Below are 27,977 nucleotides of genomic sequence, written 5' to 3' on the forward strand. Positions count from 1 at the left end.
CAATTTACTATCACTATGAACATGACGGACAAATAAAGAGGACAAAATACACAGTTCCTTATTCTACCCTCAACAATAATTGCTGTGGACGACAAAAGAACATCCCTTCACTGCTATAATGTAAAAAAATGTGTAGAACAGGTGAATATGCATGTGAAACCTGTTCTACACATTTTTACATAATAGCAGGGAAGGGATGTTCTTTTGTCTACCTGAGGAACTGTATATTTTGTCCTCTTTCTTTGTCCGTCATGTTCATAGTGTATCCAAACACAACAACGAGATTGACGAAAACTGGCCAGAATCGTAATGTAATGAAATGTAATGCATTCATCCTTGTGAAGCCTTGATAAGAATTATTTAATTCTCCTGTTGCAAATATTTGTATTTCAATAGCCAGTAAGCAAATTGTAAATGCCACATGCTGTTAGGTAGGGCAAACTATTTTGTTTGTCCTACCTAGCAACAACTTATTTATGCGATTCGAATTCGGACTATTGAAATACAAGTATTCAATTTGGGGATTAACCTATGAAGGGTCGGGGGGCAGAATCGACACCAGTCCCATATCTTTTCATACCAAATTTATCTAATTTCGATCAGTTGGTAGAAATTAAAAAAATGGTGGATGGGTGTCGTAGGGGGTAGATCGAATGCAATATCATCTTTGGATTGAAGATGTACTGATTGGTGCAGTAAATTAAGTTTGAATTTCAGATGTGCTGATTGGTGCAATATTGTCTTTGAATTTCTGATATACTGAGTGATACCAAATTTATGTCATTTCGACCAATTGGTACAATTTACTGTGTACAGTCAAAATGAACATTTATCCATTAATTTTATAAACAATATAGAATTATCACTTCGCAGATATATGAATAGTTAATTAGTTATAGTTATAAAAAAAAAACATTTGAGACATAAATATGGAATATCATGGACTTATTCTTTCATTTTTAGTTCAAGAATTTTTCGTCATTCAATGGCCGAAATGCCCAGGGGGCAAGTTTTTAGAGTTTTGAGTTCTAGTGCGAACCGGCAGAAATTGTTATTCTAATGGCATCTATGAAAACATATGAACCCTTTGTTGACAATTTTCTCAATATTGCAATGGTTTTTTCTCTCTCCATCTATCCTCTCCTCTCTGTCTCTCTCTCTCTCTCTTTCTCTCTCCCTCTCTCTCTCTCTCTATCTCTCTCTTGTTCTCTTTCCCCCTCCCTCTCGCTTTCCCCTCTCTGTCACTTTTCTCACTTTCCTTCTTTCTCCCTCTCTATTTCTCTGATATTTCTTCCTAAATAAAAGGGTGACATGTGAATGCTTTTTTGGATAGTGTTATTGTTGAATTTAACTTTGTTAACTAAATCAGATTTAATTGTTCAAAAACCTGCTCGACTTTTTATCAATTCCAAAGATAATGCACATTATATCGACTAATACAACTTTTTACCCATGTTTGTATGCGATCCATGTTTTATGAGAAAATCATTTTTATGCAATATTCTACCTTTTACTAAATTGGTTAAAATACAACATTTTCTGCATTCTACCTACAATGTATAATTTGTTTAATTCATTGTAGCATCTATTTGATTTTATAATTCCTGGATTTGGCTTATGTTGTTGTCTGATTCTGTAATTGAAGAAAATACACTACTCATCTGGCTATGCATTTTCCATCCATAACATTTAATTCTTTCGAATTTCAAACAATTTCCTTTTTATTTTTAAGTTCAATATATAATTTTATTGCAAATGTAGTAATAATATTCAGATTTCTGTATATGAACCAAGCAATCTGCCATAATGTGCGACGATGGCGACCCGATACTTACTCTGGCGGCGGTTGCTCCAGGCTTTAATTTAATCAGGGATGTGGGGTTGGGTTTTTTTTTTTTTTTTTTTTTTTTTGGGGGGGGGGGGTTAGCTGGGTTTTTGCTCAGTGTTAGGCTGGGTGCGGTGTAGGTTTCTTATAAACCGGGCTAGGGATTGGGAGTTTGATTAATGTACTGAATTACCGCGGAGTAATTGTAGCCGGAGCAGGTGTCGTAGAAGCACTATCATATGTACAAAAAGAATTGCAATTTAACTACCATACTGTTATCATGCATATTTACTTTGTCACTGATATATACTTTGTAATAAAAACAGCAATTCGGCTCTCTGGCCGCGAATGTTTTTTGATGAAATAAACCATTTTAAATAAATAAATAAATGACCGTAACAAAAAAAAATGCCAACTATTTGTTGCTGTTGCTTTGATTTTTCATGTGTCATTCTAAAATGTAAAGCATGTTGAAGGCATCTTTTAACCAGGCAGGTAGCCACGGGGGGGGGGGGACACGTGCCCCAACAAATTTCCAAGATCGGTTGAACTTTTTAGACCCCTTTGTTGCCTCGATCGATTACATGTATGTGCCCCCTCCCCCCCCCCCCCCCCCCCAACATCAAATCTGGCTACGTGCCTCCTTTTAACAATATGTTAAATCTGAGATGCAAGGCCCTACGTTTTATCAGTGTCTGTGATAAGGTTTAATATTAAAGCCCTAAAACAATTGCGCTTCAAAACGATCATGAAGTGCCTCAACAAAATTAAAAATCTTTGAGTAACCGGCTTTACTATACTCATTTTCGCCAATAGACTGTAATGTTTTTAAAAAGTTAGGAAAACGAAATTTCGATTTCCAATCATAAATATCTTAATGACCAGTCTGGCGATCGGCTTGTAAAGGTCATGGGGCTCCTAATGATCGTTGCAGCATGAGTTAAATCCAGGATTTTGTTTTCAGAATCTGAGACAAAGATACCCTATCACTTCAACTGCTGTAGCTAATAAAAGAGGGGCATGTGACTCCGACTGTGTATTACAATATATTAACGCATTTACTTAAATTAAATATAAATAACATAAACAAAGGTGCAAATGAAACAGTGATCATTGCGGATGCTGACAGGAGAGAGGAGGAAGAGAGAGAGAAAGAGAAAGAGAAAAAGAGAGAGGGGTAAAGATAGAGTGAGGAAGAAACAACAGAGAGAGAGAGACAGATGTTAAAAATCAGTACAAATCCATGAACAAAAAGTCATTTAAACTACTGCTTTTAATATTCGTTGGTTCTGCATGAGTTGATTTGATTATGAAACCTACGAATTAGACAGAAAATGTGAGAGCAAGAACAAGAAGAATTCCGGAACCTAATAAAAAGCAATCATCATTGATGACACATTACAAATGTATCTTATTAAAAAATGTTAGAAGAAATATATGAATAACGATTCGTATGGAACACAAACAATATCCACTTTCGAAACAAATACTATCATAATAAATATTCTGCTCTTCATCTAGATGGAGAAAATAAGTTTTTTAAACTTTATTTTAATGGAGATGTTGTTATTATAGAATTTACAAATCATAACAAAACAATTAAAAACAGAATCACTTAGGCATTCTTAAGTCAGAAAGATACTGGGCAATGTCAATAATTTATTCTGCATCATTATTCCCAATATATGAATTTATTTACCTGTATAAAGCATGACAAAATAATTGGAAACTAATTATTTATGGAATTCCTAAGTCAGAAATGTCAATAAATCATACTGTACCATAAATTCAAAGATAAAAGTTTGTTCACCTAAACAAAAAGAGAAAAACATGACCAACACGGTCGCAAAGTCTTTTAAGAAACCACCTCAAGAGATATTTCAATATAAAACTTGAAAACTTGAAACTTGAAAACATTGCCTCTAAAAATCATGTTCGGTTGTGTTATGACATGGCCTGGCCTAAAACGAGTTATTCGAGGGTCTTTGCGATTGTTGTATTCGTTATTAAACGTGGCCCTATTATCTCAATTGAAGCCACTATGAAAACAGAAGAAAAAAAGGGAATGCAGAGCAAAACAAAGCAAACATCAGAAAAAACATACACAAATCAACAAAAACACCGTATCAATCATTCTGTCATCACGGGGCAAAAGTTTTCCTTTCTTTTAATACGAGTAGTCAAAACATATAAGGCCCGTACTGTATTATCTGATTTAAAACAATGTAAAATATATGATCAGAACATTTTGGGTTAACATAATTCTCGATATGCAGCTACATTCAGGATAAACTGATAAAACTTGCGATAAATGCTTAAACAACACTGGCTTGTGGTCATACTTTAACATAACTTGCTCCAATCAAATTGTTGTAAAAAAAATGGCCAATTGTATGAGGTAGTGGTATCATTATATTTTAAAGATGATTTAGGACGTAAAGCAAACATAAGCACAATTTACACCCACCTTGACTCGGAAGCTCATCCATAATCGTTGCATACTCTTAAAGGCCCACTGCACTACTTGTAGCTACTTGCGCCCTCTATATAACAAACAATGCCTAATCGGTGACCATTGGTCCCCCATGATCCTCTTTTTCTTATGTTAACTGAGAGCTGAGTTGATGAGATAACCACCTGTCCAGTGACCTTGCAAGGCGCTCTAATCCCTCCTGGAAACTACGGCAGATAAGCTTTAATTAATAAATAACTCGACCCAGGTGAGTTAAATGGGTACCTGGTAGGATTATTCCTTGAAATGCACTGTGCACTAATAACGGCTGCCGGAGCTAATATAAAGCTATGGTTATAATTTCCAAAGCTCTTTGGAAGCGCATAGAGATGTTATACAATGTGATTTGCGCTATACAAGAACCGAATATTATTATTATTATTATTATTATTATTAAAGCCCCTCTGTACAAGTTTGTCCAAGAGGGATTAGACCTCCAACCATCGTAAAATAAGCTCACATTTAACATAAGAAATCATGGGGACCAACGGTCACCGATTAGGCATTGTAAGCTTTATAGAGGGGACAAGTAGCTTTAAGTAGTACAATGGGGCTTTAAGTATTATCAACAAAAAACACGACTACAAAGAACTTTGAAAAGCATGCTGGAGGGAAATTTGAAATCGCCTTAAAGGCATCGTTTAACAAAGTTAGATCTGAGGTGCATGACCCCACGTGTTATCAGTGTATGTGATATCGTGTAATATTGAAGTTCTAAACAAAATTGCGATTCATAATGATCATGAAGTGCCTCAAAATGTAAATATCTTGGAGTGACCAGTTTGACCATAATCAGTTTCGCCAATATACTGTAGTGTTAAATAATTATAACGTTAGGAAAACGGTTTTGGAAATTTTGATTTCCAATCGTAAATATCTGGAGTCAGGCAGGTGATCGACTTGGGGTCATTGGGTTCCTGACCGACCTAAAGGTTTATAATTATGATTGCAGCATGAGCTACATCCAGGATTTTGTTTCAGAATATGAGACTAAGATACCTAATCCCTTTAAAGCTTATCTGCAGTAGTTTATAGGAGGGATTAGACTGCCCTGCAAGGTCACTGGACAGGTGGTTATCTCATCAACTCAGCTCTCAGTTAACATAAGAAAAAGAGGACCATGGGGGACCAATGGTCACCGATTAGTCATTGTTTGTTATATAGAGGGCGCAAATAGCTACAAGTAATGCAGGGGGCCTTTAAACAGATGTTCCCCTGAATTTCCCTAAGTCTTTGCGATCGTATTTTGTCTCTATCTTTCCCAAAGCATCACGTGATATAATCTGGCTTTTGGTACCCAAACAGTTCGTAGTCCGTGTGGTAAATGTCCCATAGCGCCCTCAAAGTTTCTTTCGAGAAATTTTCAAAATATTGATCGGTTCTACTGCTGCTCACATTCGTCGGGTGACTGTTCTCTCGCCCCGGGAAGCTCAGTGAACGTGTGAAGTTCATGTTCCGCAGAACATACTCGGCCTCGTCATAGGCATTTTCCAGCTTGCCGATAAAATCGTATCGGATTCGACAGGGTGAGCAAAGTTTATACATTTCTTTCCAATGTCTGTCGAACTCCAACCTTTCATTTGTTGTCGTCAGGTACGTCACAAACTCTGCAAAAGTGACATTCTCGCCCGTCGCCAACGCAAGAGGAGACGGATTCTTCCGATATCTTTTAACGATTCTTTTCCCGAACATGTGAAAAACGTGCGGGGCCGTGCGGTAAACGGCCAAATCCGCGAACTTGTTTTTGTACGCGGAGACAACACGCGCGAGTGGATCTCGCACGAACATTACCTTACGATAGTTTCGCAAACGATATTCTTGTTTCGTTTTGCTGATCATACCAAAACGCGTTATTCCATTATGCGCGTGTGCCTCTCTGCTTGTGATGTCATCAGCTATGTCACGTTTCCCATCTAGCACCATGAGCACGCGCTTCCAGTTACTGCAGCCAACTTTGGGGATGTAACAAAATAACAACTTCTGTTCTTCGATGACATAAATGTGTCTGTAAGTATCCTTGTAGAGAAAGTTCCCGCCGATTTTTAATTTGTGTTCGTGGCAAACGTCAGCAATTCGCTGCTTCCGCTTTGTCTGAAGTTTCAATATCTCATCTTCAAGAGATGTAGAATTTTCGGTTGCAGCGAAAGCTGTGGACGTATTCGAATGACTATGGAGTTCAAGACTTAACGAGGTAGCTTTAATGCGTTTTGTACCATGCACGATGTTATCTGTGGTAGAGCTGGGCTCTGGTACATCGGTGAAAGATTTATTTTCCTCCTTGTCTGAAACCAAAAAGTCTGGATGTGAACCGTTGTCCTCTTCGGGTTTTCCATATGGTAGGTCCTGTGATTCTTTGTGTTCCTGAAAACAAACAATAACAATTATGTTATGACTTTCTTACAATTTATAGTAGCAGTTTTCCTAGTAATACTAGTTGTTTTACTAGCAGCAGTAATAATCATAATAATAATACTACCAATGTTTAATTTAATTAATAACATCACAATGATAATAATAACAATGATATCAATATTAATAAGTAGTAGCGATGCTAGATAAATACTTTGCCTTTAAAGATAAAGTTGAGTTCTGGACCCTGTTTCATAAAACTTGATATCAATAACAAGTTACAAGCTACTGTTATAAGCTACTGAAATCAAGGCATCTGATAGGCTGAGAGCAAATTTGTCATAGAAATTTTGCATTTGTCATAGATAAAAAGTTTTATGAAACGGGCCCCTGGTCATACGATTGCATTGTGAAGAAAACGGTGTGGAATCGATCAGAAAAAGTTGATCATGTAGCATATAAGTATTGGTGTGTACTGCAAGGTTCTAAAGTCATCAAAATGATAAAAAAATTGGCCCAGTCTTGGTAGAGTAACAAGCACTGTATACAGAAAAATTTAAATGGGACTACACAAACATGTGGCATATTAATCGGGCCTCATTTTTAAGCTGTTACTTGTCATATTTAGAATATGAAGGCATTTGAAGAGCCATGCTTTTCCAGGAAACATGTTTTCTCTGATGTTATTTCACACTTGCATTATAACAATGATATCGCTCGTAAATTAAGTTCACCTCTCCCCAGAACTTATCCTTCTCGGTGAAGATCTTACCTCTGATGTTGTAGTCTTGAATTGATTGTGTTGCTGATTGGCGATGAGGGCATTGGTGTTTTCTTGTAAAGGAGATTTAGGGAACTGACCAATATGAACGTACCGAGGCACTAAGGAGGAAAGGAGATAATAACACTAAATTGATAATAACAATAGTAAAAATAACAATAGTAAAAATAACAATAAGAACAATAATAATAACGATAATAATGATTTTATTATAGTCTAATTAATCAAGGGTAGTCACACATCCGCTAGTATTACTGGTATTACTGAGTTCCCTGATGTTATTATTATTAGCCCAGCATTACCAGGTACCGATTTAATACACGAGGGCCCCGCCTTATAAAGACTTTATATTAATCGCAACTAGGCCTATGTAGAGAAGAGATAGGAGACTGAAAACTTGCGATTGATTGGAGGACTTGCGATTGATTTGGATTGATCACAACTCTTTATAAAAAGCGATTACAATAATTGACGATGTTGTTTTTCATACTTCTCTTAATCACATGCCTGGGTTTCTGATAGCTATTGACTTTAAGAAAGCCTTTGACTTGGTGTCACACAGCTTTCTATACAAAACATTATGGTTCTTTTGGATTCGGTCAGCAATTTTGTAGATGGGTGAAAATACTGTATACAAATACTGAAATACAGGAAGTTGTAGTCTAATGGAGGAAAGTCGACCGGCTATTTTAATGTGGAAAGGGGTGTAAGACAGGGGGATCCTCTATCTCCATATCTGTTTATCTTATGTATAGTAATACTGGCACATAATATACGATATAATAAGGGTGTCAAAGGAATAAGCTTTGGAGAGGTGGAAGTAAAGCACACGATATTCTAAACAACGTCCCCACTGCCGTGACTACTGAAGTAAGTTGTGACTTGTCCTTCGGTTAGTGAATAGAGACTTTTAAATTTGCACGTCGACACTGAGTGGACTGCTACGTGTGACGTCTTTTAAGGCATTGACAGTGCCTTAAGAGGACTCCACACGTAGCAGTCCACTATGTCGACGTGCAAATGTAAAAGTATAATATGAAGGGCATATCATCGAGTGTGAAACTAAAAACAGGAACTCACCTTTTGAAAACGTTTGGTAACCATAGAACAGGTAGATGGCGCTACAGCAGACTGCCAAGGTACAGATCACCAAGTAAGGACTCCTAAACACACCGCAGACCTTCCGTCTCAGAGTCATCTTGGGGATTTGCTGATACGGTCTGTCTTGCTCCAAAATGAGTAAGATATCTCCCTGATCACTGCTCTCTACCACTCCTGCAGGCGGGCTCATTTCACAATCCCATGATTTTGTTCCCTCTGTAAGATGAAACGGTGAAGAAACCGTGGATTATTGGCGCTTTTCAAATATTCGTAGTTCCAAATATAATTATAAAAATAACAATAATAATAATACTGCTTATAAGTATTGGCTTGCATGGTGATGTAGATATACAGTAGACTTACGGTTGTACCATGTGAGAGAGGAGGATAGTTAACATGTTCGAAACGTCGAGCCGTTCTACCAATCCTCTCCTATAAGCTCAAGAAAGATTACCATCAGTCTCTTTAAGACAACCAACAGTCCTTTTCAGGACTACACACACACTCAAGAAAGAAAGATTACCGGCAGTTCTTTTCAGGACTCCCCAATCCCCCCCCTCTCTCTCTCTCTCTCTCTTTCTCTCTCTCTCTCACACACATGGTGCAACCGTAAGCCTACTGTATAATGATATTAATGTTAATATCAATAATGATAATGATGATAATAATAATGACAATACAAATAATAATACGTATCATATAGGAGTGCTAGAAAGAAAAAGAAACAGCACTTAGAAAATTGCAGAATGTGAAGGGAAACATGAAAGAGTTAAACTCAGAAAAAGAGAAAAATCACATGAATATACTGAGGAAAGAAGTATGTTTCAAAGCGTCACTAAACTATAGTAGTCGAAAATAAGATTAATTCTTGCCAATTTTAGGAAAGAAAAATGATTTATGTAGCAGCAACAAAAACTGTGAAATAATGGGTTGATGTGAGCATTGAAAGCAATTTACCTTATTTATTTGTTATAATTACCATAATTGAAACTGGCTTAAACGTTGTCTGAAAATGCTACTGACTAACATAATGGCTAGGAGTACACTTCGTATACAGCCAATTTACTTTCGTTTGCGATGTAGGAAACTACATGCATCATGTGTATCTTGAACGTGCATATTTTTCACTCGGAGTTTTTTCTCCAAAGCAGGAGTAACTTTCTTGAATTATGTACGAGCTCACCTTTAAGTTATAAGAAAAAAATTGCCACGACGAAATCTATACTAAATGAGGGCCATTATGTTGATTGTTAGGCAGAATAGGGCCATGTATTATACCACGGTAGTAGGTCCATAGTTATACATAATACGATCCCGGTTGTATTGTGCTTTGTTTGCGAGGTGGGGGACAGGTAAACAAGGATCGACGAGCTCTGTGTATTTACTCCGCTGCTTATAAATTGACGCCCTTTTCCTCTTCAACATGTTTTATTATGCAACGTCGCATTCGTTTACTTGCAAATGTACAATTCCCTTTCTGAACTACAAAAGATTGTATTGTTCAAAGGGCCCATGTAAGAAACCGTATTAAACAAGTCAAAAGAATAATTATAGGAAGATATTTTGTCTTGATCTGATGAGCCATTGATTACGTTTAATTATGTACTACTTTTTTGAAATACATTTAATTTCCTATACGCCCCCTGTTTCTGGCAATTTTAAATTAAAATTATTATTCTTTGTCATGTCCTTTACACTATGAAATCTACCTTGCAATACGTTGTAGCTAGTACATGTGGTATTCTATTTTGCTCGCATTATTCCAGAAATAATTGTGATAAACCTCTGAAGACATCCGGTTTTGACATTAATGCGAGCGTTATTTGGTTTGAATTCTGAGACATATGCATTCATTAGACATTAAGTTTATTCTGGTATGACAATTCATGAACGAGATAGAATGAGTAGCCAATTTCAAGTAAAAATTAATTCAAATGAGAAATGTATTTATTCAAAACAATCATGCGTCGCAATATTATGTTTAATTTTAGGAAACCATATGTAGAAACGAAATAATAATAATTGCGAACATAGATTATATACGTAGACCTAAACATTAATTACACCATAATTGCTGACAAGTATACTTCAACATTTACCGGTAGAGCTTGGTATTGATTTACATGTGTAGGATAGACTTTAGAGAAGATCGAAGTGAAGAAGAAATTGAATAATCCACGAAACTGGTGAAATTCTTTAAGGGCATGTTTTCTTTATCAAGATACATTAGAGCTATATTTGCCCATAAAATTGTAATGAATTTATTTATTTATTTATTTATTTAACATATTTATACAGGATAAAAAAGAAACAATCGAATCAGCAAAGCTGTTTTTCATCGATGTCCTGTTAACATGATTAATCATTTACAATTCTAACCAATGGAATTCCTTTCATTACATCAGTCAAAAAATAAACAAATAAGGCTCTAAATGCAAGAAAAACTAAATATTACAAAAATAAAATAACTTGAAAGAAGTTAATGAATGACCGATCTTATTTGTTGAGTGAAAAAATATAATAGCAACAATAAAGACGGTTAGGAATTATCCCCTGGTTAGAATAAGATATCATGAATATTGTGTTACCTCTGTTAATGACCCGATTTTGACTGTATAGTTTACTCTTGATAGCTCTTACGTATCTGCTTAGAACGTTAGTAATCAATCTCTATGATTCTTTCGATTGACTATTTCTGAGGAAATATATAGAAACAGTTCTCTACACTGCTATACTCAAGTGCTAGGATTATATTCTATTCGAGTACGCACTTACGAACATTGGCCAATTGATACTTCGTTACCCCCGTCATTTATATGTATAATATTGTTCATTGTCATTTTTATGTTGTTTTTAAACAGAGCCCTGTTTCAAACCAGCCTATTCTAATGTTTTAACAATGTTTCGTAATGGTTATGTAGCTGAGCATGATACTCTAGCTGTATAAAGATGCGAAATAAATAAATAAAAATAAATACTTATCAATAGAATGATGGAGATATCATATGTAGTTTTTAACATCTTCATAATCATATCCATGAACCATATTTGACAAGACCAGATGGGTGCATGGCGTTGAACAGGATATATACAGGGGTAACTTGAATATATATCTACACACGACTACACTATTACATATGGAACAGAAATAGCCTACTTCTCTTTAGGTCTAGTTAGAATACTTACCAATTATAATGTCAGCAAGGGTGTGGTCCCACTTCCGCGGTCAGATCTGTTCCATCCCGTCGGACTTAATTGGTCCTACTGACGAAGTAGGTCTACTTGCAAAAGATGTGGTGCCAGTATATGGGTTCAGGGTTGTCTGATCGAGTTTATAGCGCGGATATCAACAATAAATACAACGAAGGTCTGGCGAGAGTTACGATCGACAACGTCTAAAGACGTATATTGATTATGCTCCATACAACAACCCTTTCAATAGAGGCACGTTCAGGGACTCAGGGAACACAGAAGACGTTAAATTTTTGGCCCAAGCTTATTGATTAATGTTCACCTATAATCCCTTGCAGGTATATTCCGTCTTCACTATTATCATCTTCTTTAAAGAATGGTGAGAATATTATAGAACAAAATTTTATAACGTCACTTTCCAATGAAGGCCATGATAGTAATATGGCGTCGATTTGGTACAGGCCTATGTTATGTACTGCACAGAGGATCTCTTTGTACGAGTTAAGAAGGTATAATCCCTGAAGGATCCAGCAAACATACGTGTTTACTCATCGTTCAAAAGGGATGTTTGACTTTGAGAATTGAAGAAGAAAGGGAAAGTAATTTTTGCGTGAGCTATAGAGAGAGAGAGAGATGGAAAGACAGACAGAGAAATAGAGAGACAGGCAGAGACAGAGAGAACAAAAAGTGAAAGAGACGGAGAGAGTAAAAAAAAAGGTATATAGAAGGGAAATAATGTACTCGGACACGGGAAGGAATACAGGGGGGGGGTAGTCCAGATTCAGACCGTTCTTTGCCTGTTCTTTGCTTTTATTGTCCTGTCATACGCCTCGATCCTACACACAGCGGGGTCTCTCCACTGATCGCGCGATCCACCAAATTTCCGTCATCGGAGTACAGAATGACAGGAATGGCTAGGTCTACTTTCAACGTTGAGGGTGTGTTATTTTATCAGCTGATTGGACACGGACACGGTACAGAGGCTAGACGGCGGGGGAGCAACGGGAACAGAGGTGGCCGACGATTACGAGGAGAAATCGAATATTATCATGACATGAGAAGAGTGAAAGAGACAAGACAGAGAGAGAAGGGGTGACAAGATAAGAGTAAAATTTCACTCTATTTTCACTCACCCGCGAATAACGTCAGTGATCACTTGTTTAGGAGTGAATATCGATTGATTTTCGAGTGCTCTCTAGGAAGAAAAGAGCGAATGTTCACTCTATTTTCACTACATTTTCACTCTCCAGAGGAGTTACGTCAGTGATCACTCGATTATTTAGAGAGTAGAGATAATCATTGGGGAGGGGAGGGGGGAGTCAGATATGCAGACACATTGGTATATACTGTTACATAGATGTGTATATGAGTATACTGCGTATTAGAGAGACAGAGAAAGAGAGACAGAGAGGCAGACACAGACAGAGAGACAGAGACAGAGACATAGATGGGACGGAAGAGAGAAGAAGGAGTAAGAAAAAAAAAGATATACAAAATAATAATAACATCTTCTCTGTTAGGGGTGGGGGGGCGGGACGGAGGAGATACAGAATGTATGGAATAGATTGGGTAAAATCAAATAAAAGAGGGTTGACAAAAATGTAAGTGAGGTGGTAACTAGGTCTAAAGAATTTGCTCTATGGCAATTCAATTAACGTTTGTTTATCGCATATAAATCGTGTTCTGATTAGGCTACGTGATGCGCCATTTATTTTCAATCATTTCTACAGGTTGTGGATAAGGCTAAAGAAATAGGCAAATTTCGTAACGTTATCAGATTTAATCCATAAAAGTTAAAATTATTTAATTTACCTGTTACAAAGTATTGCATGTCAATAGTCAGAATAAGAATTGCTTACATTAAATGTTGCTAGGTAGGATAAACACTATTGCTTGTTCTTCCTAACGACACGGATGTATACACCATTCGCGGTCTGACTATCAAAATGCAATTATCCCTAATAAATGAAATGACTTTTAACAAGTTGTGCTTTTAAATTGATTACATTACGGAAATGGCCTATTAATCGACCGGTTTCACTCTCCCTGGGTTTACTACCATATTCAAATTGTGTGCAAACTGTTGGAATAATTGTTTTTCTTGACAACCCGAAAACTTGCACGAGACTTGTCCGAGTTAGCAACACGTAATATATGCAAACTCGATTTCAAGTAGTGTAGCTCATTCACTAATAACAGGTTAATGGAATATACCTCGTCACTTGGTCCCCAGGAAAGAAATATCCATAAATGTGAATATGTTAGTAAACTGTTCTATAGCAATGTAATTTCCACTTTCACGCGGGCCTTAATGCTATATTTCCCCCCCCCCCCCCGAGTTAGCAACACGTAATATATGCAAACTCGATTTCAAGTATTGTAGCTCATTCACTAATAACATGTTAATGGAATATACCTCGTCACTTGGTCCCCAGGAAAGAAATATCCATAAAAGTGAGTATGTTAGTAAACTGTTCTATAGCAATGTGATTCCTCCCCCCCCCCCTCTCTCTCTCCCTCCCTCTCTCTCTCTCTCTCTCTCTCTCTTTCACTCTATACTCTCCTCTACTTTGTCATACGCTGTCTATACCTATCGGTGTTTATAGGTGTGAAATCCTTTTAAGGCAATGGGACGTCCTTTTAAGGCACTGGCAGTGCCGGCTGTGCCTTAAAAGGACGTCACATTGCCTTAAAAGGACGTCACACGTAGCAGTCCACTTTGTCGGCGTGCAAATCTAAAAGTCCCTATTGCTCCGTTTTTCAAACAGTTCACTTCAGTTCATTTTATTTAAAACCACACAAAGTATGATATAATGTGTTACATAAAAAGAGACTGGTAATAGTACATCAATCAACATATTCTAACTTGATTACATCGTAAACTGAATGGTTTCAGGACCCCTTTAGAAGCTAAGCTTGTGAGCGGGCCCTATAGTCAACAAAATATATACATTTACAGAAAAAAGAATGTTACGTATAATTATACAATGGATGGAAATACTAAGCTACATAATATAGAACACACAATTAAATACTCACAAACACACACACACACACGCACACACATACACAACGAACACACTGATGAGTAGGTCCTTAGTGGTCAAAAAGTATTTGAGAATAAGAAATTAATAAGATGCAAAGAAAAGCTATGTCAGTCTTTCGAATAGGTACGTTTTAGATAACCTTGTAAACCTAGATAGAGTTGTACTTTTTTCTATGTCAACGTGCAAACTGTTCCATTCTTTAATGCAATAGATATAGAAAGAGGTTAGAGTGACATTTGTTCTTGCAAAAAGGCTGATGAATAAGACCCTTTGACGTGTATTATAATTATGAATTTGTGAGTTTTTACGAAATAAATCTTTTAACGTACACTCATGAGGCATACAATTAAGTTTAAACATAAACAATATGCAACATAGAATCATTATGATCACACTGTTTCATATAATATTGAAAATATTGTGGTACTTGAGGAATGCCTGCACTGATTTTAATGGGTAATCCAATGAAATATTTATTAAAACTTTCAGCCGTATCCTTGGCAGATGAAAGAAGTACTCCATTATTAAAATCCATCTCTTGAGGAAGTGAATGCCTATTTGACCGACCTAACAATTCATTGATAAGAGACCAAGTTTTCCTAATATCGCCTTTAACACTGTGGAACAAATCATTGTAATACTTTTGCTTGGCTATACGAAGAGTATTAACCAAGACATTCTTATAATCAACATATTTCTTTTTACTCTCAGCTGTTGGTCTCTTGACAGAATTACCATAAAGCTTTTGTTTATGATTTATTGTTTTCAATAAACCACGAGTTACCCATAACTTTTCACATTTACTTTTTATCGATACCTCAATTAATGGGAAACATAAATTATATAATTCCAGAAATATGTGTAGAAAATGTATATATAAATCATTGACGCGTTCCAGTGAAGGCGGAGCCTGCCAATTAATTTCAGCTAAGTGTTGGTTGAACCTTGAGATTTTTTCATCATTTATTGACCGCTTCATAACTTGTCCATCTCTCTTGACAGAAGTTACCAAAGAGCCCCTCTTTACGCATATGATCTGAAATATCTGAACATATTACACCCGAGCTGAACTCATTTTGAATGCATTTGGTAAAAAATAGTGTCAATCAATGTTGCACTAATTCAATTACACGGGTAGGTTTAGTGACAAGAGAAAATAATCCAAATGAGTACACGGATCAATACCGTGACCTAATCTAACCTTGCTCTGTATTGTGCGCATTTATTAATAAGGACAACGCTGCACACTTTATTGTGTGTCCCGTCTTCTCTATCAATACGTTCTTTTGTTTTGTGTGAAAGGAGCTTCACATTGGCTCTTGAAAATCAATCGCATGGGACCGGTCAATAGGGAACACAGGGGAGCGTTTCACAAAGACTAAGTTCGACTTTAAGTTGGACTTAACTATGGCAGACTGTTCATGCCACTGTTTTCTCTCACCATTTCCTGGCATTAGTTTCTCAACGGCTTACAAATTGTGGTCACAATTTTTTCAAAGAATTTACCTTTGTTGATAGTTCATTATTGAAGGAAAATTTATTACCTAAATATCATAATTGAGAGGCCAGTGGTGAGAGCAACCGTGGCATAAATGGCCTGCCATAGTTAAGTCCAACTTAAAGTCGATCTTAGTCTTTGTGAAACACTCCCCATGTCCCTCTGTTCTATACAGCCATAAGAACTGACCACAATGCGGATCGATTGGAAGAACCAGAGTGATTGGGTTTAACCTTCCTCGAATAGAAAAACACATTGGAAGTAAAAAAAACATTTTTGAAGTAAAAAACAATACAACGAATGTGGAGGAGCCAGCAGAGGCCATTGTCTTTCAAAGGCTAGGCTCCAATGGCCGCAGATAATTATACAACGTAAAGAGAAAATAAAGAGTGCGTAGTAGGCCTACATAAACAAGTGTGTACATGCTAATTTAACACAATAGACCATTTCGTAGTTAGCACATGGGTCAAATGACCCCAAATATACACAGAAGACTTACTCATGGAGAATTCTCACTTTGTTTATTTTAGAATAATCAATGCCAATTAAAGTCATGTTTGTGCTTCATGAAAAGCTTTTGTTTGCTCTCTTGTACCGTAGGTGTACACATGAATAATGATTTCAGAAATGACCTTTATCTGCCCATGCGCAGATAGTATTTACGAAATTCCTTCATTAGATGACGTTTATTTTTTCGTTTTAATGAGGCAAGAGATGGGCGCATTTTAATATCGGTGAGTATTGCATTATTTTACTGATTTACGTAAAATATGGTATTTGAACAATGGAATATATAAAACATTAGCATGTATTGTGCAATGTGGAAGAGCAACCCTTGATTGTTTGAACACATTATCAAAAATAGAAGGTAACATACTATCATTGTACATATATATGTAAATGATCCAACTTGCCTTGAACAAAATATGATGAGGCGTCATTTTGCTTGCGTTATTATCTGCGCTAATAATGAATACCGAATGTAATAGTTGTTTACTACAATATGCCATATCTACACGTGTCCTGTTTGTTATTCTACGAACAATTTACTGTGCAATCACTCGGGTATGATCACGCTCTTTATTATCGGTAAATAACGAATTGTAAATATGATGTGTTTGTTTATATTTTTAAACCAAATATCTGTAAATCGCTCATGCAATTCAGCCATTGGCTGCGATATGTTGATGAATAAACACCTTACCTTACCTTACTCTCATATGGCGAGCCAAAGGCCGAACCGGTCACTGATTAAGTTCAACCAAGGAGGTGAGACCTCGATCCCTGGTTTTATGTCGGAAAACAATCGCAGAGCTGTCCATACATTTATATATCAGTACACTGTTGGTCATAAAGTTGGAATAATTACTTTTACCCTAATTTATGGAATGATTTTGACAATGATTTGTTCCTAATAGATCTAAATAATATTATACATTCTCGGATTTTATTGAATAATGATTTGCGAATGTTTGTTTTGCGTGACTAGCTGCTAAAGCATGTGTGTGCTACTATGCTAATCAACTAGGGGACCTACGTCCTTAAGTAAAAACTGACAGTAATGAGGATTAATGACTCACAAAAGGGCAGATTATCAATAATTTATTGCATTTTCCCGGTCCCAAAGAGGAAAAATTCCTCAGTAGGGCCATGCATTATGGTTCAAGGCATGGCCACCCATAGGATTTTTTTCTGTTGGGGATCGGGGCAAAATGCAATGAATGAATTGATAATTTATTGCATTTTCTTTGTTTTTGTATATGTGGGGCGGCAACGTACCCTTGACCCTGCTGCGTACAGTCATGATTCAGTGGCTGAGCAATGACCTCGTTACTATGAGGCCCCATGATAAAAACCGTGTCGCGATGCTATTAGTGCCCTTGTGTGAGGCATTAATCCTTATTACTCTCAGTTATGACTTAAGGGCGTAGGTTCCCTAGTCGATTAGCATAGTAGCACACACATGCTTTAGCAGTCACGCAAATCAAACACTCGCATATTATTATTCAATACAATCTGAGAATGTTTACTATCATCTAGATCTATTAGGAATATTTTTGTCAAAATCATTCCTTAAATTGGGGTAAAAATTATTATTCAACCATTATGAACAACAGCGTATAATGCGCCCATTGGCGTATCGAGCGGGCGTGTTTTCGGTGTTCAAACATTTCCCCCCCCCCCCCCAAGTTGATAAGCATAGAAGCACACACATGCTAAGTAGCAGTCACGCAAGACAGAAACTCGCAATTTATTATGTAATTAAATCTGAGAATGTATACTATTATCTACACTGTTGGTCATAAAGGTGGAATAATTATTTTTACCCCAGTTTAGGGAAGGACCTTAAAAAATTATTTATTTCTAATAGATCTAGATAATGGCATACATTCTCAGATTTTATTGAATATTAATTTGCGAGTGTTTGTTTTGCGTGACTGCTAAATCATATGTGTGCTACTATGCTAATAAGCTAGGGAACTTACGTCCTTAAATCATAATTGACAGTAATGAGGATTAATGCCTCACAAAAGGGCACTAATATATAGCTGATCGACACGATTTTTATCCTGGGGCCTCACAGAAACGAGGCCATTGCTTAGCCCCTGAATCATGATTGTATGCAGTGTTTGCTAGGGTACGCGGCCCCTTCCACAAATCCCCCAAAACGAAGAAAATGCAATAAATTGTCAAAAATTCATTGCATTTCCCCCCGGCCCCCAACAGGAAAAATTCCTCTGTAGGGCCATGCATTATGGTTCAAAACATGGTCACACAGAGGAATTTTTCCTGTTGGGGGCCGGGGGGAAATGCAATGAATTTTTGACAATTTATTGCATTTTCTTCGTTTTGGGGGATTTGTGGAAGGGGCCGCGTACCCTAGCAAACACTGCGTACGGTCATGATTCAGGGGCTAAGCAATGGCCTCATTACTGTGAGGCCCCAGGATAAAAATCGTGTCGATCAGCTATATATTAGTGCCCTTTTGTGAGGCATTAATCCTCATTACTGTCAATTATGACCTAAGGACGTAGGTCCCTTAGCTGATTAGCATAGTATCACACAAATGATTAAGCAGTCACGCAAAACAAACACTCGCAAATTAATATTCAATAAAACCTGAGAGTGTATGCCATTATCTAGATCTATTAGAAATAAATAATTTTTAAAAATCCTTTCCTAAACTGGGGTAAAAATAAATATTCCACCATTATGACCAACAGTGTAGATCCATTAGGAATGAATCATTGTCAAAATCATTCCATGAACTGATTCCACCTTTATGACCAACAGTGTTTATGTTTATGGGTATATCCACTCATGTTGCATATAACTTCTATTTCTACACATGACAATGTTTTACTCAATGCGTGTATCAATAACTGATAGAATCACGAATATCATCTTTATTGTGGCAATTAGCCCATACCCTCGTTCAGCCTGTGTTTTTTTAGCAATGAAAAACTCATATGACAATGTGGTAGCTAAGTAAAATTGATGTGAAACAAAATATTTCCTTTTTTCCGGCCAGATTTTCGACGGATTTGGCACAGTTTACCTTCTATTATGATGAGCAAGCTGGTGTTGATGTTTTGATTCGTGGATATACGCGAGGACCGAAAATTACCGAATCTTGACAGGTCAGTCATGATAGAATCGCATAACCTTAGGGATGAATGCTGCCGAAGTGCTGTCGAATGCTGCCGAAGTGCCTGCTCTGATCGTGGTCGATACACATCGTGAGGGAACCGATTTAAATCCGAGTACTCTCGACACGATCGCCATACATCGGGAAGACCGCGACTAATAATGATACATTCACGGATTATGCCCTCCGAACTCTAGAGAATTATTGATGGTTGTATTCAACAATTGTTTACGAATTTCATCAATTTAGCTTGACGTACCAAGAGTAAAGCTAGGCAATCAAAAGTTACATATCAGCAGCAGCCTAGTTTGTGAACGTCTAGCAATTAGCGATTCATCTTGTGATTATCCAACGATTTAGTAAAAATGATGACACGTTTTACCCGTCGTGCAATAGCGTTTTTCAGTTTCCTCTGCATCGTCATAATAATATTGGAAATCAACAATGTTCCGGAAAGTAAAGGAACTCAGAAAGGCAAAACTGACGCTGATGTGCGATCATTTTGGGACATGGACGAGGTGACATTGTTTAACAGGATAAGCTGTTACATGTATGTTCCTTTAGAAGTCGATGGGAAAGTGGCTAGGCGGCGGTTGGAGCGCCCTCCCGCGGAGCTGAAAGTCAGAGGATGTCAGAAGAGTCTGCCGCGTGTTTTGTTGATTGGGGTGAAGGAGGGTGGCACAACTGCCATGGGCAAATACCTGGGACTACATCCATCGATCTCTTACTCCTATCCTGTGCAACCGGGTCCTAAAATCACCAATGAAACATTAGAGGCTTGGAAAGGGACGTTTCAACTGACTTCCTACAAGCAGCTGTCCTTTACTGGCCATCATAGTTTCTTCGCAGACGCAAAGCCTCAATTGTTTCAGATGGTGCGCAAATATCTCCCCGATGACGTCAAACTGATTTTGATGCTACGCGATCCTGTTAAACGTCTTGTGTCCGATTACGTACGCACGCTGAGTATCGCTGAAAGTTTGGCCGGGGACGAGCGAAAACAGTACGAAGATAACGAAGGGTTAAAGGGCAGCTTAGAAGCTACCCTATTGGATGAAACGGGTCACGTGAACCCCTTATCACCCATAGTACGACAAGGAATGTACAACATAGATTTACATACTCTCTACCAACACATCCGGAAAGAGAGAATTCTGATCATAGATGGAAACGCGTTCAGAAAAGACCCCTACCCCAGTCTGGTCGAAGTGGAACGATTCTTAAACTTGCCGCCATTTCTCAAACGTCGCCATTTTGTTTATGACGAGGTCAAGCGTGTTCACTGTGCAAACGTGTCAAGTAGACCTGATGTTCGGTGCGTCATTCCTCTCAAGGGTAAATCTCTTCCTGCCATCGACGATGACTTGTTGCTTAAGTTATATAAGTTCTTTCAGCCCCACAATACGCAACTGGAGAAGATTTTTGGAGTGAAATTCCCTTGGGTTTATCGTCCTCCTACATACATCTATCCGGACTAGATAATCAGTTTTTATATCTCTTAAAGTGCCGTTCATATAATGACGCGTCTAACCGCCTCAAAAGAGAACAAAAAACAAGAAAGGATACAAATCAAAATCATCCCAGCAATATTTATAAAGATTTTACATCTGGATGAATGGCAGAAAAAAAATTCTTGGAAAAACGAAAAATTACTATGGTAATTTTTCGCGGCGGTTTTCTTTTTAAGCGGTTATCCGTATCACATGTGCACAGGGCTTCGGATATTTGAGCATTACGCAATCGATCCTTTTTCTCATGATGGATATGCAGAATTAACAAAAATCGTTCGAGGATGTACCCGAACACACGGCATTATTGTTCAATGATGATTGTTTAACCTTGCTGCTAAGAAAGCATGTTTGCTTGTAAGTAAACACCCAGGGGACCGACGCACAGTGGGCCAGGGAGGAACCAAAGTGCGCCCAAACTCATGTTTGGGGATTTTTTTTTTTTATAAATCCAGAGGAAATGTTTGGATTTCCAGGGATTTTCGCTAAAATTTTATTACCAACATTTTCTCTGATGTCTAATCTTTAAGTTGATACCAGATTTGGCTGCCCGATTTTGCCCGTTATTATATTAGAGCCGTTTTTCTTGCAACATTGCCCCGAAAATGTGTTTATTTTGGTCCGCAGTGTCAGAACAAGTGTCACGAAGGGATACAAATCAAAATCATCCCAGCAATATTTATAAAGATTTTACATCTGGATGAATGGCAGAAAAAAACTCTTGGAAAAACGAAAAATTACTATGGTAATTTTTCGCGGCGGTTTTCTTTTTAAGCGGTTATCCGTATCACATGTGCACAGGGCTTCGGATATTTGAGCATTACGCAATCGATCCTTTTTCTCATGATGGATATGCAGAATTAACAAAAATCGTTCGAGGATGTACCCGAACACACGGCATTATTGTTCAATGATGATTGTTTAACCTTGCTGCTAAGAAAGCATGTTTGCTTGTAAGTAAACACCCAGGGGACCGACGCACAGTGGGCCAGGGAGGAACCAAAGTGCGCCCAAACTCATGTTTGGGGATTATTTTTTTTTATAAATCCAGAGGAAATGTTTGGATTTCCAGGGATTTTCGCTAAAATTTTATTACCAACATTTTCTCTGATGTCTAAGCTTTAAGTTGATACCAGATTTGGCTGCCCGATTCTGCCCGTTATTATATTAGAGCCGTTTTTCTTGCAACATTGCCCCGAAAATGTGTTTATTTTGGTCCGCGGTGTCAGAACAAGTGTCACGCGCCCCCTCGCGTCGTGATTTATGACCACGAATCCTTCATGATTCAGCCGCGGACCCCCAAAACCCACATTTTTCGGGGCAATGTGGCAAGGGAAATCGGCTCTAACATAACAACGGGCAAGATCGGGCAGCCAAATTTGGTATCAACTTAAAGCTTAGACATCAGAGGAAATGGTGGTATTAAAATTTAAGCTGTACACTGCGGAGATCTAAACATTTCTTCTGGATTTATAAAAAAACATGGATAATTAGTCCATTTTTCAGTGAATTACCCTATAAGATATCATGAAGATTGTGTTTCTATTAATTTTAACCCATTCATTGAACGAAATGAACTATCAGGAATAAGTGAGAGCAATTTCATATCAATAACTTAAAAACTTCATGTTGAATTGAAAGATTTATAAAAATAAGTCAATTTTGCACTAAAACTGTGAATATGTAGGATATTGCTGTTTGAAGTAGTAAATTTATACCCTTATTGTGCATAACGGAATTAAATATTTCACTGAGGTATTCCTCTATGTATTACCTTTCAACTGGGCAAGAAAAAAATTGAAGAAAAAAAAAATCACCCAAACTTAGTTTTGGCGCACTTTGGTTCCTCCCTGGCCCACTGTGCGACGGCTTTAGATAATGAGGAGTAATGCCTTACAATAGGGCACGAGCACATTGACGTGGTTTCGAACACGGGACTTTCCACTTACGAGACCATTCATCCACCAGTGAGCCATCTAGCCTCCAGATTATTTAATCAGTCGTATAAGACATGTTTCTAAAAATAATCCATAACATTACCCTAACCCTAACCTGAAAGATAACCCTAACCCTACTCTATGCAAACCCTAACACTAACCCTATTGTATACATAACATGGTTTGCAAATCAGCTTCATTAGCTTTGTACCGTAATGGATATAATTTCAGACACATGGCTCTCTACCTTGTCTACGACTAATAAATTAATGCCTATAGAGTAACATTACGAGCCAGAGCATATAACACTGAGTTCCTATAGGAAATATATTTATTCAGATGGTCATAGCTCATCCAATACTTAAATATTCAATTTGTTTTCGACATTTGGACATTATTGTTGATGCTCTTTCGGAAAATGAAGAAAAAAATGAGAAATTCTAAAAATAGATTTTTATGACGGCACAGCTTCGGTACTCTTTACCAAATAAACAATTGCCTAGTCAGTGGCAACAAACCATATGGTAAATCATCCCGGAAACAACCTGAAATCGAACCACTTTTGCTAGGGGCGTTGCTTTATCACATTTTTTTCATGAGGGGTGGAGTATGATTCAGGATCAGAATTTGCCGATGTGCTTGCCGAAATAGATTTAACAACAATTAAAACGAAAGGTCTCCAGATTTCGAATTCGCTGACATGATTATAAAAACATCATTATGAAAGTAGTTAATAAGCATAGTGACTAGATGAAACAAAAGAAAACTTTAGAATATATGTGTATTCGTTTACCGGGGAGCTAATGGCATATTTTATACCCAGAGTCGAATTTATGGAATTTTGAAAGTGTCAAGGAAATTCACAATGTTGAGGAAATCCAAGGAAATTGAAGAAAAATCAAGAAACCCAAAAGTAATGTAAGGGAATACTGTAAAAGTGAAAGATTTATACCGTTATATGTACATTTTTACTTAATTCCTCTGAATTGAGGGTGAATTTTAATTTTGAATCTTGATATTCTGGTGCAACAAAATGCGTATGTCGTTAGAAATCTAACAAAAATGGCGCGTAAGCTGTATTTAAATTTTGAATAACTAAAAAAGACCGTCAATACAGGGCTAGAAGGGATTAAATCACACAGCCAGGTCACTGACAGGTGGCTATCTCATCAACTCAGCTCTCAACTGACAAAATAAAAAGAGGATCATGGGGACCAACAGGCACCGAGTGGGGAAGTTTTCTATATAGAGGGAGCAAGTAGCTACAAGTAGGACAGTGGGGCTTAAGGAAATTCCATCAAATTTTAGGACATTTAATGTTCTATGTAAGGAAATATTATTTGACGAGTGGAAGCACTGACAGTGGTATATTATGTATTCTATGAATGATAATGTTAAATTTGAATGAGGATCATACTGCATTATATTGGTTCTGTGCAGTGGTATTAAGAAGCATATATGTATTCTATGGATGATAATGTTAAGTTTGAATGAGTATACTGCATTGTATTGGTTCTGTGCTGTGGTATTAAGAAGCATATATGTATATTCTATGGATGATAATGTTCAGTTTGAATGAGGATCATACTGCATTATATTGGTTCTGTGCTGGGGTATTAAGCAGCATATATGTATATATGGATGATAATGTTAAGTGTTAATATGTAAAGTTTAAATGAGTATACTGCATTATATTGGTTCTATGCTGTGGTATTAAGCAGCACGTATCCTATTGATGATAATGCTAAGTGTTAATATGTTAAGTTTGAATGAGTATTATACTGCATTATAAGTGTTCTCTGTTGTGGTTGGTAATGGGTGTGATATAAAAGTTTGTAATTGTTTTTTGGTGATGGGTGAGAGGATATGCTCAAATAACATGTCTCCGTAATGGTCACTGATAGGTGGTTATCTCATCAACTCAACTCTCAATTAACATAAGAAAAAGAGGATCATGGGTGACCAACGGGCACCGCTTAGGCATTGTTTTCTATACAGATGGAGCAAGTAGTTACAAGTAAGGCAGTGGGGCTTAAAGCTAGACTTTTTCATAACTTTTCTGAAGGGTTGAAAGGAAGTTTAACTGTAGTGGAAGTATCTTATGTATTAGTTCATTAATTTGTGTATTTCTATTAAAAATTCTATACTGTTCTTTTTGCAAAATTGAAAAATGCCTGAAGATTTCATTCTGTAGCTCTTAGAATTTACCATAGGTCTAACCTTTTCCATTCCTTACTTTTCTTTGAATATTATTATTTGATGATTAGACTTTGCTGATACTTATTAATTACCTTATCTTCTATGTGGTGCTTTGTTCTTTCCACAACTTCGACATAATTGTCTAACCATTTGGACGGTTAAAACAAAAAGTTTATCTTTTTAGTTAGGCTCCTTCATATTAAAAAAAAAGAAGATTTCATTGATAAGGCACATTTTCATGAGATAAAAAACGCATAACGCATAAATACATATGAACACCGAAAGAAAGACAGCATTACCATACGAATCATACGTTAAATACAAACAAAGAGGATTTTTAATAGAAATAGAGAATAGATGTGTTTTAAGACACTGCTTGAAAGCTGATGGAATATACATGACAATTTTATAATACACAGGGTAAGGAGTTCCAGGTTTGGGCTTAAAAAAGCCCTATCCCCTATTAGTTGCAATGACGACCTTCGTCATTGCCTTGTTTTCGTTCACATTCTGCCCCATTAATATTCTCCTCCTTAGTATATTCCTTATCGTCCAAAAATCCCATTCGTTTTGCACGTAGTGCTTGTCCTTCCTAGTTAGGTACTTTCCTCCAGTCCTTTTCCTTTCAAATTTCGTAGGCATCATCTCTAGCATCTCATCAAGGTCACCTACTTTTTCGATTTTCGAAATCAGTCATGCATGACCGTCCAGGCGCCATTTTGTCCGTTTCTGGTCCATTTTAAGGCCTTTCTATCTTCCTTCCTATCTCCACTATCCTAGATCCTACAAACTTCTAACAAATTCCTCTAGATACTCTAAGAGGTGTTCTTTCATCTGCGACAAATAACCTGACCCTCAAAATGCCATCTTCGTACTCAAAATTCAAATCTGAAACCGACTCCGTCAAAAATCTCTCAAGTTCTTGAAAAATGGACCCCTAAATAATCTAAAACTGCCATAACTCTCTCATATAAATTCCGTTTTGTATTTAAATCTCACAGTATCTTTATCTCATAATTGCACATAGCCATGCCACATTTCACGCTCCAATGGCTTTGCACAACATAAATAGCGCCCTCTAAAGTTCTGGGAATTGGCTTTCTGTCTGTGGCCGTATCTCCATAATGGCTTGGCAAACCCGTACCTTTTTTTGGATTTAGATACTTGAAGATATGCCCTTTCCAGCCATATACAAAATTATATACCATATCACTGACCAAATTTGAGAAAATTGCCCTCCAACTTCGCCATTTTCAAGAAAATTGAGAAATAACTTCAACTTGCTCTAAAACGGCGATCTTTATACCTACATCAATGAAACTTGGCAGACATATGTATCCATATACGTGACAACTGTTTACAAAGTTTGGTAAAATTCGAATATGTCAGCGCAAAGTTATTGCCAAAAATGATGAATTTACTATGGATTACGTAATAGCGCGTTCAATGCGCGCAATACATTGCGCGCAGTTAACAATGGTGTCAAACTGACCGCAATGAAGTGCCCTTTATTTATTTATTTATTTATTTATTTCTGATCTTTTGACAGGGTAGCCCATTCACCAGCAAGTAGTGGTCTTCCATGGGGCCCTGAATGAACATATTTACATCGTTTATAACATTTATACAGAACAGTTACAAAAATAATACTCGTTTGCAAAATTAACATATATCATTAACCTAGTAAGCAGTAATGTCAATAGGAAAATATTAATTAAGTCGCAATTATGTGAATAAGACATGTAAATATTACAGAACATGCACGTAGTGTATGTACGGCTGAGCCATTCACAAATTACAACTTTGTTTAAACAATCTCTTAAATGAATTGACAGAGGAAGCCGTTCTCAACGAATTATCTAGCTTATTCCATTCAAATATGGAAGAAACAATTGGGCTACACTTATAACAATCAGTGTGAAATCTAGGCACACGTAAACATCCACTGTCTATTTGCCTTGTATGATGCTCATGTACATCATTAGGATTGATTAAGCCTACCTGAAGGTAAGAGGGTGCTAAGTTATGAACGCATTTATATATCATCATAACGCGACTTAACTCAAACCGCTTGTCTAGTGTCATCCATTTAAGACTTGTGAACAAATCAGCCGACGGTGTGTCATATGTCTTGTTCAATATTATTCTTGCGGCCCTCTTTTGAATTTTTTGCAGCTTAGTTGTATGAGAATGAAACCGGTTCGACCATATAACAGAGCAGTAATCTAATCGTGGCAACACTAGACTGTTATAAAGTAACTTTAAGGATTTTTGAGGCAAAAAACTCTTTGCTCTCTTTATCATGCTAATGTTTTTCTGGGTAAGTTTACTTACGTTTTCGATTTGTTTAGACCATTTCAATTCTTCATCTATCAAAAG

General features: G+C 37.0%; 2 protein-coding genes across 3 annotated transcripts; one reads left to right on the plus strand and one right to left on the minus strand.

Annotated features, from left to right (window-relative positions):
* Positions 1-5,423: 5,423 nt before the first annotated feature.
* Positions 5,424-11,878, minus strand: LOC115927318 (carbohydrate sulfotransferase 11-like). 2 transcript variants are annotated; one of them, XM_030993080.1, is made up of 4 exons: positions 11,755-11,878; positions 8,548-8,784; positions 7,459-7,568; positions 5,424-6,698 (listed from the first exon to the last, which is right to left on the minus strand). In XM_030993080.1, the coding sequence occupies exons 2-4, from the start codon at positions 8,756-8,758 to the stop codon at positions 5,607-5,609; spliced, it is 1,413 nt and encodes a 470-aa protein (XP_030848940.1). In that variant the 5' UTR covers positions 8,759-8,784; positions 11,755-11,878; the 3' UTR covers positions 5,424-5,606. The 2 variants fall into 2 exon arrangements, with proteins under 2 accessions (XP_030848940.1, XP_030848941.1); XM_030993081.1 differs by lacking the exon at positions 11,755-11,878 and having other exon boundaries at positions 7,459-7,593; positions 8,548-8,694.
* An 8,585-nt stretch (positions 11,879-20,463) lies between these two features.
* Positions 20,464-21,432, plus strand: LOC752553 (heparan sulfate glucosamine 3-O-sulfotransferase 1). Its single transcript, XM_030993791.1, has one exon. It carries the CDS (start codon positions 20,464-20,466, stop codon positions 21,430-21,432), a length of 969 nt encoding a protein of 322 aa, XP_030849651.1.
* Positions 21,433-27,977: the final 6,545 nt, after the last annotated feature.

This window comes from Strongylocentrotus purpuratus, unplaced genomic scaffold, assembly GCF_000002235.5.
Source record: "Strongylocentrotus purpuratus isolate Spur 01 unplaced genomic scaffold, Spur_5.0 spur5_scaffold_20, whole genome shotgun sequence".
Taxonomy (NCBI): domain Eukaryota; kingdom Metazoa; phylum Echinodermata; class Echinoidea; order Camarodonta; family Strongylocentrotidae; genus Strongylocentrotus; species Strongylocentrotus purpuratus.